The sequence below is a fragment of the Miscanthus floridulus genome, chromosome 19 (assembly GCF_019320115.1).
Source record: "Miscanthus floridulus cultivar M001 chromosome 19, ASM1932011v1, whole genome shotgun sequence".
Taxonomy (NCBI): Eukaryota; Viridiplantae; Streptophyta; class Magnoliopsida; order Poales; family Poaceae; genus Miscanthus; species Miscanthus floridulus.
Window position 1 is genome coordinate 111,865,806 of NC_089598.1, and position 19,003 is coordinate 111,884,808.

Below are 19,003 nucleotides of genomic sequence, written 5' to 3' on the forward strand. Positions count from 1 at the left end.
GTTCTGCTCCTACACTAGGAGAAGACAAAATATGTTAGGTTTTATTAGAATAAATGCTCTAAGTTCATAATAATATTTCTCTCAAAAATTTGTTATAAAGAGAGACATGGGTTATGCGAAAATATATATATATATAATAGATACAAAAGAAGTTCAAAATAAAAAAAGAAGGAAAAAGAAAAAGATGAGAAAAGATAGCCCATGTTCTTGCAAAAATATTTCATAACAGAGAAATATATTTCAAAGAGCATAGTAGAATTAGGTTAGCCACCAAATATTCTCCGCACATGCACATCTTGATCTAAGAGTATGACATTTCTCTTCTTGGATCCAGGATTTGACCTTACAATATATACAAGGTAAGTACGCTACATATTTTATCCCTACCTAAAACTCCACATAAGCCTTTTAGAAGTAGGATAAGAAGAGACAAAACAATGCTTTGACGAGGAGCTATACACATTGAGCGATCTGAGAGAATCATTTGAGGAGCAAAGCTGTGTTTTAATTTGAAAATCTTTCAAAAACCTAAGTTTTCTGAGCAGGAGATGCAAGGATGATTGGATTCTAATCCGTTCCATTCCTCAACCACCAAAGATGGTATGGTAGACACTTCAAAGTTTACATGTGTAGGTAGGGTTTGGAATAAGGTAATATTACTGCCAATGAATTCCTCGGCTCTTTGGAAGAAAACTATCGGCTAGAATACCTAAGCATATTTCCATACTGTCGGTTAACTTGTGCTGCTATGATCGAGCTTGTTGCTAGCTGATAGTTCATATTTGTGCAATCGATTTGACATGATATTCTTCGACAAGTCACATATACAGATACTTAATGGTCAATAGCAGGGAAGAGGCCGATGTTCATGATTATTGCCTTTAGATAGCCTATTATAATTATAGACTCGGGGGGCCAGCTCCTTATCGGCTAAAGCAGATGGACAGAGATGTAGAGAAAGATCAATTTTGGAGTTATTAAGATCAAAGAGAAGATAGAGCCGATGCAACTTTCAGTGATTGCGATCAGATGTCATCGGCTCAGGAAAAGAAGACCATCGGATCGAAATAGTTCGAAGCATGAAAATTCATACTCCAAACTAGGGGGTCTATGTTTACACCAAAATTTGGTAAGCTTTTCCTACAAAGGAAGAGATCGGCCGATGATGTCGAATGCAAGAAAGACCTCCTAATTGATGTATATTTATGAACCGGCTGATGAATATTCTTTAAAATATTTTGAGAGAAGCATACCAATTTAATTATCATTGGAAATTGGCATACGTATGGCTGGGTACAAGCAAGTAAGATGGTCCAATTATATACGTGTATATGGCATACACGTTTTGGAGTGGTTAATAGTTACTAACCTGTTAAAGATGCATGCATACACGTATACAAGGTTGTTGTGGGGAAAGTTTCTAGGCTCGGCCAGAGGAAGGAAAGAGGCAAGAAAATCCATGGTTATTTGCTTCGGCAACATGCAGGTCGGATAACAGAAGAATATGCAAGTACAAGTGCAACACATATGTGGTTGTTGGAGTCATTAACGTGCAAGGAGCTAGCACATGATTCGGAGGATTGGCTACGTAGCAACGTATCTGTTGATATATGGATATACGCTTGTTTGGTCGGGCCGCATAAGGAAACAAATCAACGGAGACGTAAAGTTTCTTGATTAACATGGAGTCCGTGCATGAGGGAAACAATCCTGGTTGCCGATGTGGTGAAGACGCAAGCTGCGCATGCATACGTACACGTCACCAGAAACTCGGATTATTTGGTCAGACATGCAAGGAAGTAGCACGAGAATTGCATAGCCAAATACAGGAAATTTGGGATAAGCGCAACGTCCAGGTGCACATCGACCATGAAGGAAACAAGGACACGTATCATGTATATCATGTGCATGAGTATACATGCATGTCCGGCCAGGTGTCATATTCATATATGTGCTCGGAGAGATAATGTGTCTACGACTCTTGTCGATTGAACTAGACACGCGTCGGTCAAGAAAGCTTCAACAGCAAGGATTCTATAGAAGAGAAAGCCAGGGTCCATATATCTTAGTATTTCCTTTTATTTAGATATTTCTTTTGAGGCAAGTTTTGTACGTCATTAGCCTAGGGTATAAATATAAACCCCTGGCCATTATATCAGATCATCCAAACAATCAATACAAGTTACTTTTTTTGGCTTTACGCCAATCTTTAGGAGTAGGAGTAGTGTAGATCTCGACGAGTTCTTCAACAAGCAGGGTTGCATCGGTCCGGCCGACCTCCGGCTTGTCTGTAAGTACCGTCATGGCTTATACTTTTGATTGTATGGCTGCATCGGTTAAGTTCGACCTCCACTACAAGCTCTAGTATAAGCTAGTTATCGACTCTTATCTAGTTCAAGTATGGCTGCATCGGTTAAGTTCGACCTCCACTGCTCGAATTAGATTAAGGTCAAGTTATCGGCTCTACCAAAGAATGGCATCCTTTGGGTAGATTCATTAAGTTACCGATCTTGTTGATGTTCTTATTGCCATTAGTTTTCAGCAACATCAACCTGCCCGGTCGAGATCAATCGAGATCAGCCTCATATCCTTTTAGTCCGTCGTTTGCTTTGTTACAACACGATGTTTCTTACTTTGAGCGACGGGTTATGTTTCAATCGGCTATTCTACTTTGATCTTGATCATGCATAGTACACGGTTAAGGCATGTCTAATCTTGAGGAGGTTTGCTGGCTAGTTAAATCTGGTCTATAGTTCTCTACTATGGCTATAACGATCCAGTCGATCCCCACTGATGGCACTTTAGATTGGAGGATGCTAGTTGATAGATTTATTTTCGATCAGGCGTGACCTTGGCTGTTTGTTATGCCTACATCGGCTAAATAGCCGATCGCCTATGCTTTAACGCCTACAGTGTGTCTCCATGATTCTGTTAAATGTGAATAGATCTGTTTGCTTTAAATGTTTGGTTTGTTGTCTTTATCATGGCTGCCATTGCTCCGGTCAAACCCCACTGTTAGAGATAGCAGGTTAAGTCTGATGAGTTCATAGATTTGTTCATATTAAATAGTTGATTATTCACATGTTGTAGTCCTTTTTTCACCTAAATCGGCTATTTTAGCCGATTCGCTTGAGCTTTCACACATATAGCATGTCTTTCAAAAAGCCTGTCAATATATAGATGGTTTTACGGACTCTTCGATTTTGGTTTGTTATTATCATCATAGCTGCCATCGATCCGGTCAAATCTCACTGTTGATGGTAACATATTAGATTCAGAGCATTTGTAGATCCATTTGTACTAAACAGTCGATTTATTCGCATGTTATATCCTTCTCGATTAGATTCATCGGCTCAATGCTTTACACTGGTAATACTCACCTAGCCGATGATTTTACTTATATCTGCTTGTCAACATAAAATCAATCACAGCCCACGAGCTTTACAGTCTGTAAATAGCCGATTTCTTCGTGTATCGGCCGTTTAGTCGATTTTCCCGTCTAGCTGCTCCCGAAGCGGCACACTTGGAACTGTCTAGGCAAAAACCGGCATGTTTCACCTTAAATTACTGATAAACTTTTTCTTCTTATCAATTGCAGGTCAAATTGACTGGCACGTCTTGGGAGGAATACGCAGGATCGGCTAACCCTGCGTTGAAGCCAAGCGGATCTCCGGGCTCATCCTAAGCAGATCCTTCCGGCTTGCTGTGTGCTCGGCGCATCGACATGTTTTTGCATCGACAGATAGGATTTGGCCCTTTGACACAAGTGGCACTTATGGCGTTAACTGACCACACAAATATGGACCAAGTCCAGGACTGGATTACTTTTGGATGGGACTACTTGGGAAGATGACGTATGTGAATCCATTAAAGTAGTGTTAGAAAAGTTATTCATTCATCAATCTTTTGTTGACTGCCTAGTTGGGACTGAACAGGCTATTATAAACATGTAGGTGAGTGTGTACTAAAGGATACATGGACAAGGGGAGCAGCCGATGGTAGGAAGAAGAGGGCACCAGTTGCTTTCTAGATTTTGAACAATTGGGTTTCTTCTTCTTGGAAGTACCTATAAGTGGGTACAAGTTTTGTATTACTGTTCCACATATGCACCCAATTAGACTTAGAGGACTGATGTCATTCGCACAAATTTGGTAATGACCACTAATTAACTGTTGTAATGGGCAACTGTAAACAAGAAGAGTGCATATGTAACACTTCTTGTAGCAGCTGATCATGTGGCTCCTAGGGGGCTACAAGTTTTGTAGTTGTACCCACTACTTCCATTGGTAAGTTGTAAGATGAGTACTTTAGTAGTATGTTGGATGGCATGGAATGTTGTATGCAACTCTATGTGTTGTGTGTTGTAAAGGACCTATAATGGAACATCCGTTACGTACTATGCTATAAATTATAGTAACTTATGCGTTCAAATGATGCTGATAGTGAGCAGAAACCTAACTAAACCTTTTATTTTGTTGACACTACTAGGCTCGGTGTGAGATACATCAACACTTAGCCACATACCTCGGCGTCAGGTATATTAACGCCGAGATAAGAGCACATTGCTAGTCTTACTGAGTAAATGGTGTCCACGACGCCACCATGCATGGCCTTGGCGTCGTATCACAACACGCCGAGTCAAAGAACTCCGCGTCACATGTAACCACGCCGAGCTGCAGACCTCAGCGTTATGTTTTTTAACACGAATGTCGGCACTCAGGACGATACTTACTAGAATTGCAGAGCTCGTGGCACCAACGCGCCCTACCTCGGCGTGGCGTTACAGCCCGCGAGCCAAACCTTACCAACGACTAGCCTCGACGCGCAACAAGTAAGCGCCGACCAATTTATGCTTGGCATGCTTCGACTCAACGCCTAGCTGCGAACTCTAACAAATGAGGCAACTGGGACCTACCCTCGGCGCGAAAGAGCTAAGCGCTGTCCTTTTTATGGTTGGCGTGTGGCGACTCAACACCGAGCCACCTACCATTTTTTCATCCAATTTGATATTGCTATTGAGAATGTAAGGCTTTGCTTACTTAGCAAAAATAGTAGGCACATGGTCTTCCACTGGGACAGGGATATTTTGGGATTGTTTAAGCAATTCTTGTAATCGTAGACCCCTTGCCAATTGATTCTGATTTGTTTCATGCAGACCAGATGCAAATTGTTACTTCAAGCTCAACCACCAATGTTCAAATCAAGGATACAGCGTACAATAGATGTAATGGCATGTGAAGACCTAACATGCCGTAGGGAATTCAAACAAACAAATATTACATCGAAAGAAACTACGAGAATTGCAATGGCATGTGACGACCTATGCATGCTGAGGGCGAGGAGATCGTAGACTAAACGTAACATGCCTTAGGAAATTTAAACTAAACGTAGCCTACAGGAAATCACCACTGATAACGACAAACATAGTTTACTCCTAGTAATGCTCCCACATCGCAAACATAGTTGAACCTTCTCCACAGTGTCCTCTAGTACTCGGTGTAGGTGGCGGTGGCGGTGGGGGAGGAGAGCCTTTCTTCTTGTGATTAGGGCACTGACAATATGGATCAGTGCAAAGGTTCTCTACATCATTGCTGTTGTTCTCGCCCTCCTCGTCCCCGGTACCGCTCCCAACTTCCCTTTCTAGATCAAAGATGTGTTCGTGAAGGTAGTTGATGTATTGTTGATGGGGATAAATAGGAGCAGGATCTACCCATCTAGTGAAGCCACGGTTCCCCTCACTAATGCAATTCTAAAACAGATCAAAAGTTTCCTATAAGTATTGATAAAACAAGGTAAATATTTCAAAAAAGATATAGGACATAAGTAACTTTTTCTCCTGAAACCTTGCATGGGCCACCTCTGTGGCATGATCCTCGCTACATCTAATCCCTTTATGTATAAAATACAACCAGTTAGCAACACGATTATATTACATTTAAAAGCAAACAACGAAAATAACAAGGCTTTCAAACACTCACTGCTACACAATGCAACAACATGGTCGTTCAAGACCTACATCTGTACTCTTGTCTCCTCCCTTGCCTCCTTCCTTGCCCTCTCCTCCTCTAACGCATTCCGTCTCTCTAACCTCCATTTGTCAAGCCTAACACCGACCGGGTTACGAAAACCGCGCTGTCTAGCAAACTCACACATGTCCTTCTTCCGCTGTTTAACAAAGAGGTCAATGTACTGCGGTCCATATCCTATTTTCCGTGTAATTACCTGCCTCCCCTTTAATTCATCCAAGAACTTAGCTTGACCATCATAAGATTTTCACTTGCATTTCCTAGTGCTCTGTTCAAACGAAAAATTAGATCGTAAGTCTTTGCAAAAGATAAAAAAAATACGATTTCATGTTTTCCGCAACAATAACCAATCTCATCATAGTCAACCATATTGCCGCACCAATGGCCTATTTCAAGCTCCGAAGGGACTAGACCATAGTTGGCTTTAACACCACATTCGCACATGACAGGAGGTGCTTTGAAAATTACCCTTTCTTTCTTCTTTTTCTTTTCCTTTGTCTTTGGCAGCTCCGGTCATTGATTCTTAGGACCGTAGAGCCACTCCTTGAAATGACACTTCGCAAATCCAAAGCGCTAAAAGAGAATAAATTAGTATACGCACACATAGAGATAAACATTTAAACAGATACACTTTCCACTTAATTCGTGCTTGTTGGGACACACGAACTCCAACGTATTCTCAGGGTTTATCATAGCTCGATCTCCACATTCGCACAGAGGAGGCTCCTCGAGTCGTTTAACTGCGGCCAGGTGCTTCTCTTTAGCCATGGATGCCTCCCTCACCATCAATCGTCGAAAAAGAGGTACCTTGATCAAACTTGTCTCCACGGGAAGAAAAAGCATCATCGTCCTACAAAACAAGATTCAGCGTGGGCCGTCTGCTTCATAGGCCGAGTCATTTCTGAGTAGCGTGTCCCGTGGGCATCATGGGCCAAGTGGCCCAAATGCCAGTGGATAGGAGGTCCCTTCCCCAGTGGCTAACGGCCGTGGCGCCGGCGGGTGCTCCGTGCTCGGAACACGGAAGGAAGCGCGGCGGCCGGGCGCACCACGCCGGCGGTGGCACGGAGGAGAGGGCGAAAGTTGCTGGCTCAAGGTAAGCGGCTACCGCTCCCCCGCTTCTCCCCACCCCTTCCCCCCCGTGTAGCGCGCGAGAGCAACCTTGTCGAAACTCGCCGCCGCAGCCACAGCCCCACTAGTCCGCATCCTCCGTTTGAATTCACATTATACAGTCCCTCTCCCTGTACATGCACACTCACCGCTTCCTTGCTGCTCACCATGGCTAAATAAGGCTACTACTCCATGACTCCAAGCCAGGACCATTGCCTCTCGACTGAGTCCTATCTAGGTGTTTGATGAAATGCCTGCAGGAGCTTCAAACGGTGTCCAGCTGCATTTTCATCTCAACTAATCACGTAGCCTAACCTGAAATTTCGTCTACGTCTTTCACAGGTACCCCTCCTCTATCATGTCCGGCGAGATGAGGCCACAGCAGCTGGGGGCGACGCGGCGGGCCATCTGGAGGACCTGGCCTGTCCTGTGCTCGCAGTCACAGCACAGGCTTACCTCATCTTTCCGCGCCACGAACAAGATCGCCGCCTCCTCTCCGCCACCACCAACTCATCAAAAGAAGAAGAAGAAGAAGGACACGGTCATCGTCATCTCGGGTCCTACTGGTGCTGGAAAGAGCAGGCTGGCGCTGGAGGTGGCCAGGAGGCTTGGAGGGTAGATCATCAGCGCGGACTCTGTGCAAGTCTACCGTGGCCTTGACGTTGGCTCTGCCAAACCGTCCGCGGCGGAGATGAGCCTAGTGCCGCATCACTTGATCGACATACTAGACACGTCCGACGATTACTCGGCTGGAGCCTTCTTCCGCGATGCCCGGAGGGCGACGCAGGATGTTCTTGACAGGGGCTGCGTGCCCGTTGTTACAGGAGGGACTGGGCTGTACCTGAGATGGTACATCTATGGCAAGCCGGAAGTTCCACAGTCATCCATGGACACCACTTTGGCTGTGTGGTCTGAGCTCGCTGATTTTCGGGAGACCGGCCAGTGGGAGGAAGCAGTAGAGCTGGTGGTGCAGGCTGGTGACCCCAAAGCTCGTGACTTGTCTGTCAATAACTGGAACAGATTGAGCCGCAGCCTTGAGATTATCAGGTCATCAGGCTCCCCTCCTTCTGCCTTCGCCTTACCGTACGATGCATTCTGTGAACAGCATGACACCGACCTAACTGAGGCCCCCTCCACTGCTGGGAGCTGCGAGGCCAGGGAGCTGGATTATGACTTCTTCTGTATTTTCCTCGCAAGTCCACGTATTGAACTGTACCGGTCAATTGATCTGAGGTGTGAGGAAATGCTGGCTGCCACAGGCGGCTTACTTTCGGAAGCCTCATGGCTTCTTGATATTAGTTTGCAGCCACGTAGGCGGTGACCCATCGCCTAGCGCCTAGGCGCGCCTAGGCAGGCCTAGGCGTTTCAAGGCGTTTTTCTAGGCGTTTTGATAAATTTGCATTCAACATGTATAGCTGAATAAATATATAAATGTAGTTGCTGAAATGCTGAATAAATAGAAGTTCCTACAGCAATAGAAGTGGTATCTTGTGAAAAAATAAAAGTTCTAGGGACTAGAATGTAAGAAATCAGTAAAGGAAATCATAGCAAGAAAATTTGCTGAAATTTTTTACAAAGTGGAGGGGCAAGTCGCAAAATCGCTCAGTCTTATCCACATCTCATCTGCAGCCCGAGCAGTCCGTCTTCTTTCCCGTGACCTTCTTCTCCCTTCTTTCCCGTGACCTCTCTCTCTCTCTCTCTCTCTCTCTCTCTCTCTCTCTCTCTCGTGGAGGCCGGCTGCAGGCAGGCAAGCCGCAGGCTCAGCCTTCGTGCGTTGCCGCAGCTTCGCCTCGCGCCCCCACGCCATCACGACCCAAGGCCTGCCTTTCCTTTCTACTCCCTTCCCCTCTCCTTCAAACGGATGCGCATCTGATGGGATTGGGAGGAGGGAGGCCCGGAGGAAGCGGCCCGGCAATGGATCCGGCGGCGCAGCTCCCTCCCTCGGGCGGCGCGGCTCTGGATCTGGTGGCACGGCGCCTATTCTCCGCTTATCCCCCTAGGCGAGGCGTTACCCCTCCGCCCAGCGCTGAAGCGCGCCTAGGCGAGCGCGGAATCGCGCCTTGTTTTTCATTGGCCACGTATGAACTCTGCAACTAGTGCCATTGGTTACAAGCAAGCCATGGAGTACCTGCTGCACTGTAGGCAGAACGGAGGTGAAAGCACCCCGCAAGAGTTCCTTGACTTTCTCGCCAAGTTTCAGAGGACATCTAGGAACTTTGCAAAGAGGCAACTTACCTGGTTCCGCAATGAGAAGATTTACCACTGGGCCGATGGCTTGCAACCATTTGAGGCACTTGTTCAATTTGTCTGTGATGCTTACCATGGCTGCAGTGCAAGGATGGTCCCTGAATCACTTGAAGTGAAAAGGGAAAGTTGCGTGCACAAAAGCCGTGATCTCAAAACCTATCGCTCAGTGAACAGGGTGTTTCTTGGGGATGATGACTGCTCTCACGTTTTGAATTGGATCAGGAGAACACAGGGCAAATTAAATCTTGCTCTACTCGCTTATCATGTTTTTCCAAACGTGGAAATTGTCTAGCTTTTTGGTGTTGACCAATTAGGACAGGAGTTTCTTAGATCAATACACAAATAACACAGGAATTTAGTTTGTTTTGGTTCTGTTTTCTATCGTAGTGAAAATGCCTTTTCAAAGTGCCACAATGGAATGAAAAGTCAGGTTTCTTCTTTGCCATCTCCTTTTTTTGAACTTTGTGAGAAGCTTGGTTCCTGTTTTCTTGAGGCAGGTTTCTTCTTTGGCATCTTCCTCTTTGAGATTGCGTAAATGATAGTAACTGATTTTGTTATTTCTTAATCTTGAAGTGTGATTCATGCTGAATTAAGCTGAGATGTGTTGAGGACCATACTTCCATGTCAACTGTACCATAAACGCTCAGTCTTTGTGATTTTGCAGTAGTGCATTGCAACTATATTTATGTTGTCTGCCAGGGGTATTATTTGCTGTCAACCTATGATGTTGGCTCTCCAGTCTGCCAATGTCTGGTATACTGGTTAAGCAGTCTAAGACAGTACAAGTTTGGTTGTTTGGTCTGTACTGGTTACAGAAGAAATGCAGCGCCAAATTAATCAGGTATATTTTCTTGCACTCTTATCTTTTGCCTGCCAAATGTCATTTGCAACATTTGAACAGAAAGGTTGTTTTCCATCAGCTGGTAGAAGGAACAAGGTTGGTTGAGCCATCAATTTGAGTATGTTTGATAGTTTATACACATAACACTATTGAGAAACCTAACACATTACCAGCCAATTTACCATTTTCCGGCTTGCACTTGATTTAGTGTTCTGATCTGTAGTGGCACAACTAATTAATTAGGTGAAACAACCTTTCTTATATCTACAACATGTAGAAAGTGTGGCCTTTGTATGTGCTGTACATTGGCAACAAATGGTAGTTATGTTTGTAGTACCTTTTTAGAACGTTGCAGTTTTCTGTTTCAAAGGCCGATACACCTTTCCGCATAGCAACGTTGATAACAGTTACTTTTGAATTTATATTTAATTCGAGTCATAGTTTTCTTTTAATCAAAAGTGTACCAGAAGATGCTGTGCAGATAGTCAACTGGACAACCGTGTGTCGGTTGTGAATGGTAAATTGCAGCCGGCTACAGGTTGCTGCGAAGTCTGAAAACTTATTGGATACTGAATAAAATATAATAACAGTGTTTAGCATGAATGGAAGTCAACGGCTCGTACAAAATGATGTATGAAGTCTTTTTTGTCTAGCTCTTTTGTTTTCATATCACTGACTCCATAATGGGCTTCAGCGTCTTTTTTTTAATAAAGAAGGAAAAATAAAACTATTGCTGTGGCTTATGATTGCAGGAATGTGATGAATGGTTTGGTAGATCTGGAATGGCATAAGTTTGACAATGGTGTGCCTGTGGCTGCATCTGCACCTAACTAGTGAAGAAATCTGCCGCTTTCAGTTTTGGTGGAGATAGTGGTAGGGTACCACAATCTTATTCAGTTGTGTAAAAGGCATGTCAGCCATTGGGGTTTAGGGTTGAAATTGCATGCATGAAAGGGACCGTGTCTGAATCATATTCCCCTGAACTGAACTTGATGGTGGAGCCTAGATAGATATTATAGCATGATAAAGCAGTGTGATAGTATAATAATTCCCACAGTTAGTGTGCGAAGTTGCCAACCCAGCCTTGATGGAAAGAAAAGGAAAGGAAAGGAAAGCACAGGAGGTGACTATGCATCTTTTGTTTTGGTTTCAGAAAGGAGGATGGGGATTCAGGATTCTACATGGTAGTATGGTACTGGAGCAAACGAAGAAAGAAGCACTTTGAGGCAGAAGCATATATATATACTCATTTTATTACATGCACATAGTACTAGTTCATTATTGCATCTCTTACTTTAGTAACAGCTAACAGGGCTGCATGCCTGTATCTGCAATTCTGCATGCATTATGAGGACAGGTAAGGAAGAGAACCTGTCTGTATATACAAAGGAATGAACCTCCCTTCCAGGAAGCTGCTCATATGCGTATCCCAATAATTAACCGCATAGACAGTGACACGTTTTTTTTTTTTTGTTTCTTTCTTTTTTGTCCCCTTGTTTTCCTACTAGAATAAACCAGAGAACCACAGATGTGTTGTTTGTTGGCAAGGCAAGGGAGTTGGCCATGCATGAACATGCAAGTGGAGGCAGGTAAGTTTGACTGCAGCCTGCAGGTAGGAGTTGTGACTTGTGAGGAGGAGGAATCAATCAAGTCAAAGGGAAGGCAGGCCGCGTGTTATATTTGGTGGTCAAGCTCCCAAGGCAAGGCAAGAGCGAGTCTTCTGTCTGGGACAGTGCAGCGGTGCATTATATTACCCTTTCATCTGTACAATATAATACTGTACTGTACACTTAGTTCGTCAAAGATGGTGCCTAGCTTACCTAACGTGACTTAGTTGTGGTCAGGCTGTTTTTTTCCCTTCTTTGTGAAGTAAAGAGCCGGCAGGAGGTCAGCCCGGCCAGCCGATATATATGTATGTATGTATATATATATATGTCGACATGAACTAAAGAGAATAAACAAACACACGCAGTTCATAAAGTGGGCGTCAGATTGATCCCAAGTTTCTAAATATGAAAATACGTAGAATGAGCAAATGGTTTCTTTTTTTTTCATTTCCAATTCAGCAGTTGTATTCCTAACCCATAAAAAAAAACAATCCATTGTGCATTCTGCAACAGTAAAATACAGACGGTTGTTGAACTTGTCTCGATCCCTGAACTTTTAAAATGAATGTTTATATGTTTGAACTTGTCTTCGTGTGTGCAGGGTTTTTAATTTGTCTCGCTACGTCATCTAGGTCCTTTGTCGTAGTGTGTCATCTAGGTCCAAATAGACCTGACCTACTTCGCGTCACGATGCCACATGCCATATAGTGGTTGGATCTCCACCTTATTCTTGACCGGGGAAGGAACTTAATAGTAAGGGCGTGTTTGGTTCACTCTTCACCTTCTAAATCTAGTCTCATTTAGTCACTTTTTATCCAAACATTTTGACTAAATGGCCTTTAGCCAACTAGTGACCCAAAGATTGCTAAAGGGGACTAAAAGCAATAGTTCGTCTACCTCATCCGCCTAAAGAGCACTGGCTTTAGCCTTGTCGCCATCACTACTTATGATGTCGTGGCTATTGATGTGCAGGATGATGAAGGCATGGGATGGGGATGGCGAGTTGACGTTGTTACTGTGACCCACACTAGATTGGAATGCGGAGAGAGCTGGAGAGCCTGAAGATGCAGCTAGAAGAGACAAGAAGAGGCGGAGAGCATTTATACGGAGCGGGCTGGTTGGAGCTTAAAAGTTACAATGAAGCAAATTTAAGGACCGCCGGTACATTTTACTTTTTTTTTGCAATTCTCTTTGCCATTTTTTAAGTAGCAGAGGTATAGATTTAGGGACCACTAATCGGAATCCACTCAAGGAGTCAAGGTTGACCACAGACAGCGCGGCGGCGAAGGCAGGAGGCGCGGTGGGGTCGGGCCGTCGGTGGAACAGAGTGTAAGCACTATAACCACGTGGCTATTTTATTATATAATAAGCTCAGGAACCGCGTACTATGGTATGGAAGAAATGAGAAACAAAAGAGAGAGAGAAGGAGCGAATGGAGGCTTTGCTTGGTCGCCTTCTTCCAAGCCTTGCTTTTCCTTCCAAAAAATTCCATTTCATTTCGGCTCCCCTCCAACACAAGAAAAGGCGCGCCTTTTCTCGTCTCCTCCTTCCACCGACGGCGACGCCTCACCTGCACCCAACCTTCATCCTCCTCCTCCTCCTCCACGCGGATTTTCCCATCCCAGAATCGCGCTCTGCGCGCCGAGATCTGCCTGCCCACCATCCAGCGCCGCCCCGCTCTGACTTAGTCGCGAGTCGCCATGGGGATCTCTCACCCTCTCTCCGACGAGTACGACGCCCTCCGCGGCGCCGTCCTCTCGCCGCAGACGACGCCTCCCTCGTCGCCGCTCGCCCACCGCCACCTCCTGGAGCACGAGGTTACTCGGATGGACACGCTCGCCGGCATCGCCATCAAGTACGGCGTCGAGGTATTCATCATTCATTCATCCACCGATTAGTCGCCTCCCCTTTCTATTTTATTTTTCTTTCATGATGGCTTTGATTGCTGGTGGTGGTGGGTAAAAGCCTCTATACCCCGCCCGCGAGATGGAAGAGGTCTCGTGCTGTTCACCAAAACTTCAACTTTTCCTCATTTCTTGCTACACGCAAAGGAAGGGAATGATATCTCAAAAGAATCCCCGTTCCTCTGCTTCGTCTTCGTCTACTGGCGAGATCCAAAGAAACTTTACCGTGTTTGTAATGCTCATAGCTGACCTTCAGAGTGATGAATGATCTTCGCGTCATCTGTTTTAGTTTCTTATAAATCCGTAGTAAACGTAACGTTGACACCTGTTATATTACGTCAACAACTGATTTTTTTTTCCAGGGACTTGGTATTAACAGCGACACCAAGGGCTAAGCATTTACCTTTTATAGATTCTTTTATTTACAGCTTCTTTACTTCGCTTCTAAAATCCTGGTTTTTTCCGTACACTACACGTCTCTTTTTGTGAATTTAACATTATGAGCCTTTGAGTTGCTGTCTTATAGATCTACTACTTCTTTTATTACTTGTAGATATCTGACATTAAGAGGGCAAACAGTTTGGTCACTGACAGCCAGATGTTTGCACACAAAACGTTGCTCATACCTCTTCCAGGAATGCCCATGCCATCCTCTGTCAAACTGAATAGTTCTGGTCAAAGAACGAAAAGGTACATCTCCCCTCCCTCGTGTGTTTTTCCTACTCAATCTTCTACACCATGCCCAGAACCTCTTAATAAATTTAAATTTTGCTACTAGTTTTGAATTAGTTGCAGAGAAAGCATAACGTTTTCCCCCCCTTAGAACTCAGTGTTGACACTCAACTGTCTATTACCATATACTCAGCTTGCTCCCGGTTTATCTGCCATTGCTTAATTTCCACCGATATCATTACAACTGCATTTTGAATCATTGTCAGTAGATGAAACATAAATACATATAATCCTCTGCAAAGACAAACATAAATGTGAAAAATCTTTGTGGTGACATCTTTATGAAAATTTTCAGTTGACAAGTGATACACTTGTGCACTTTGAACTTAACTTTTGTGGTTTCTGCAGAGCACGGGCTCCAAACCATCGTCAAAACAGAGATGCTCTTGATTCACTAGATTCATCCAAGTCTGGTCAGCAGGGGGCGTCTCCTGCAATGAGCACCCTGCAGAGATACTATGGCCTGACATCTCAGAAAGGAAATACCATGGATCTCAGCACTGAAATGTCTACGTACCATAAGGGCGGCGGCTTCCAGATTAACCTCAGCGAAACATTGCTCAATCCTTCCACAGCCCCAGGCACGAAGGGTATCGACAGAAATTGGGATTTTGATGCCCCAACTAATGGCTTTTCAGCAACGAACGCTGCCAACGGGGCCAATGGCAATGGGGCACCCAAACCAAAGCAAGACAGTTCGGTGCGGCGGCGACAGAAAGTGGAAGCTGTGCCTAACACAGCGGACGCCCAGGATGATTTTCTAGCAGATCCAATTAAGGCGATCAAGAGTCTGTTGCCACGGCCGATTTCCAGCATCCGTCTAAACATGGATACAGGCAGCCCAGATTCCAGCCAGAAGAGCAGCATGTCATTTCTTAGCGGGTTCAAATCTGTGACTGTGAGGAAGTCGCCAAGCTCACCGAACTTTGCAGATGCAGAGAATGGGGTCTCTATGTGGTCAAGTTCAAAGTGGACCTTCAACCATGACTCCTTCACCCGACCGTTACTTGATGGCCTGCCCAAACCAGCGTCAGCTCGGAGGACCAAAACTGCGTTGGACTGAACTGAATGAAAGTCAGTAGAGTACTGCGTACAGGTTTGGGTGCCATGGTTGCTTGCTACACTGATCCAGCTTTGATGAATGATAATGATGAAGCGTGCCGCGACTAGTGGATAATGGGTGGTAATGGAAGAGGTGACTTGGCAGAGCATATGCTGGAACCGTGCCAGGGCGATGGTTACAATTCAGATCACGGTGTAAAAGTGTACATCACATTACTCAACCGTCAGTGCCAGGGAAGCGACGGCTTAGCTCCAGTATTTTTCTTTTACCTTGCTCTGTCTGTAGCCCTGGTGTTTGCACAATCAGTTGACTTGTACTCCTACAAAACAGTAGGTACGCAGCAATACAATGGAGCCTAGCTAGATGTATTGTATACAGCATGCATGCATGTGTTGATGGAATGAATGTATCCCATCCCAGGCAGAGCTACACATTAATTAATACATAAGAGATATTTTTGCTTTTCATCAGTACGTCTGCTGTGTGATGGAGTGGATTTGGTTTCAGTTAGTCTCTGAATCAAATGAATGTTTTTCACTGATTTTCGTTATTATTGTACCATATGCCATGTCTGGTGAATGTGGACTTATATATGGCACGGTGCAGTAACATTCATGATAGCACGGTGCTGATCTGATTGCAACGATCGACTATACCTGGTCATTCATTCACACGGCCGGGAATTGAAATATGTACATGGACTGGGGAATTGAAATATGTACATAGACTGGATAATGGAGTAGATTGGTTATGTATGTACTCCATATATGTTATTGGCAGGATATTTGTTAATTTTAACCATCTGGCATACGTCGGTGGGTATTATTTTATATTAATACACTCCAATATAAGAGAAACTAACAGAATTAAAAAAAAAAACTCTCTCGTATATGTGTATATATACAAAAGATATAGAGAGGACAAAACGAAAATAAAGTAAAAGCAATCTGCGCAGCAACGATGACAACCATGGTGACAGCAGCCTTCCTCCTCGTCGCCATCGTGGTCCTCTCAGGCGGCGCCTCTACGTCTAGGACGGCGGCCGCGAGGCGGCATCATCACCACTACACCGACGACTACGAGGCGGTGTTCGAGCGGCAGGAGGCTGACCGTGTGGAGGCCCTGCCGGGGCAGCCGTCGGAGGTGGGGTTCCGGCACTTCTCCGGGTACGTAACGGTGAACCAGACGCACGGCCGCGCGCTCTTCTACTGGTTCCTGGAGGCCACCCACAACGTGCAAAAGAAACCGGTGGTGCTGTGGCTCAACGGCGGGCCCGGCTGCTCGTCGCTGGGCACCGGTGCAATCCAGGAGCTGGGACCCTTCCTGATCCAAAACCCTGGAACAAATCGCCATGAGCTCCGGCTCAACCCTGAATCATGGAACAGAGAGGCGAATCTGCTCTTCTTGGAATCCCCTGCCGGTGTTGGCTTCTCTTACACCAACACCACCTCGGATCTCCAAGAGTTTGGCGACGAGCTCACCGCCCATGACGCCTACACCTTCCTGGTGGAGTGGTTCAAGAGGTTCCCGCAGTTCAAGCGCCATGATTTCTACATCACCGGGGAGAGCTACGCAGGTAGTATACTAGTCCTCTAATCTATCTGGTTTCCATTGCTTTTGCTAGACTGCACACAATAATCTTAATCTGCATGCACAATACAATGTGTTTAATTTGTACGTGCAGGACACTACGTGCCCCAGCTCGCCGAGAAGATCTTGGAGATGAACCGGAAGGTCCACAAGAGCCGCCACATCTACCTCAGGGGATTCATGATCGGGAACGCCGCGATCGACGACGCCTCCGACGACCGCGGCATGGTGGAGTACGCCTGGGACCACGCCGTCATCTCCGACGAGCTCCACTCCGCCATCGCCACGTACTGCGACTTCTCCAGGAACGACGCCGCTAGCGACTTCTCCAGCGACGCCGCGGCCAGCCAGCAGAGCGACGCCTGCGACCAAGCCATGGACGCCTTCTACGAAGCCTTCGACGACATCGACATCTACAGCCTCTACACCCCCGTCTGCACCAACTCATCGTCGTCGTCGTCGTTCTCCCGCAGGGGCGGCGGGGCGGCCGCCATGGCCAAGAACAAGCGTCGCCGCCGCCGCCGGCGGTACTTGTACGGCGACTACGACCCGTGCCTGGACCAGTACGCCAGCTCCTACCTGAACCGCGGTGACGTGCAGAGGGCGCTGCACGCCAACGTGACGGGCAGCATCCCCTACAGCTGGGCGCCCTGCAGCGACGCGCTGTTCCAGCAATGGCAGGACTCGCCGGCGTCCACCCTGCCGGCGATCCGGAGGCTGGCCGACGCAGGGCTCCGCGTGTGGGTGTACAGCGGCGACACGGACGCACGCGTGCCTGTCACGTCCACACGCTACGCGCTGCGAAAGCTCGGGCTCGCCACCGTGGAGCCCTGGAGGGAGTGGTTCACCAGCGACCAGGTCGGCGGCTACACTGTCGCCTACCACAGCCTCACCTTCGTCACCGTCCGCGGCGCCGGCCACATGGTGCCCACCGTCAAGCCCGTCCAGGCGCGCCAACTGCTCGCGCATTTCCTCGCCGGCAAGGACCTGCCTCGCACGCCTCCGGCCATCCTCACTGAGGATGATTCGTAGCGTGTGAAATTTTCGTATTTTGATCTCTTTTGAAAACAATTTCTAGAAAAATACCAACGCCAAAACAATTTCTGAAAATAGACCATTTTTAGGCGTCTTAGCACATGACGCCGAGATATGAGGCTCGGCGTCGTGTCACGCCACGCCGAGGTTCTGCCACGTCACGGACGACCGAGGTCGTCGTCGCCACGTTGGCGCGTGGGTCCGAGACGTCGGCGTCGTGTCAGCCGACGCCAAGTACCCAACATCGGCGCGGTCGGACAGAGCGCCGAGCTCTGGCCCCATCCGGAGCGCGGCCCAGGCGGCCCAACAGAGGACGGTGGCCCAGAAGCTCGGCGTTGGGTCACTTAACGCCGAGCCTCCAGACCTCGGCGTGATCCGACTCAACGCCGAGGTCTGGACCCTTTAGGCCGCGCCGAGGCCCCTTCTTCTTCCTCCCTTCATTCTGAAACCGCCGGCCTCCCTCTCTTCCTCTTCACCCCCGCGCCGCCACCAAACCCTAACCCCCAAAATCGACCCCCGGTGCCACGATCTCGGCTCCCGAAGGTTCCTTGAGGTAATGGTCCCTCCCCTCCTCCATTCTATCCGCGTAGATGTGCTTACATTGTCCTTAATCATTTGGAATCAAGGTTGTTTGGTTATTTGGTATATTTGTGTTTGCATTTGCAAAATGTATGGCTTAGGATGATTGAGTGCATTATTGTTTAACTGTTATATGTGATGAACATGTTAGGTTAGTTTGGTTTCTAGTTATTTTGGTCATTAGGGTTATTTGTTTATTGTAGGTGTCATTAGGGTTAGTTATTTGTTGGTCATTAGGGTTACTATGTATTTTATTAATTTGTTGGTCATTA

The 19,003-nt window shown here is 46.3% G+C and overlaps 2 protein-coding genes and 1 pseudogene across 2 annotated transcripts; all 3 read left to right on the forward strand.

The window, feature by feature from the left end:
- Positions 1-7,010: 7,010 nt before the first annotated feature.
- Positions 7,011-12,176, forward strand: LOC136529610 (tRNA dimethylallyltransferase 9-like; annotated as a pseudogene).
- Positions 12,177-13,247: 1,071 nt separating this feature from the next.
- On the forward strand, positions 13,248-16,004 carry LOC136527997 (uncharacterized). Its single transcript, XM_066520871.1, has 3 exons — positions 13,248-13,696; positions 14,286-14,422; positions 14,813-16,004. The coding sequence occupies exons 1-3, from the start codon at positions 13,529-13,531 to the stop codon at positions 15,525-15,527; spliced, it is 1,020 nt and encodes a 339-aa protein (XP_066376968.1). The 5' UTR covers positions 13,248-13,528; the 3' UTR covers positions 15,528-16,004.
- Positions 16,005-16,496: 492 nt separating this feature from the next.
- Positions 16,497-18,149, forward strand: LOC136526634 (serine carboxypeptidase-like 34). Its single transcript, XM_066519239.1, has 2 exons — positions 16,497-17,103; positions 17,212-18,149. Exons 1-2 carry the CDS (start codon positions 16,497-16,499, stop codon positions 18,147-18,149), a joined length of 1,545 nt encoding a protein of 514 aa, XP_066375336.1.
- Positions 18,150-19,003: the final 854 nt, after the last annotated feature.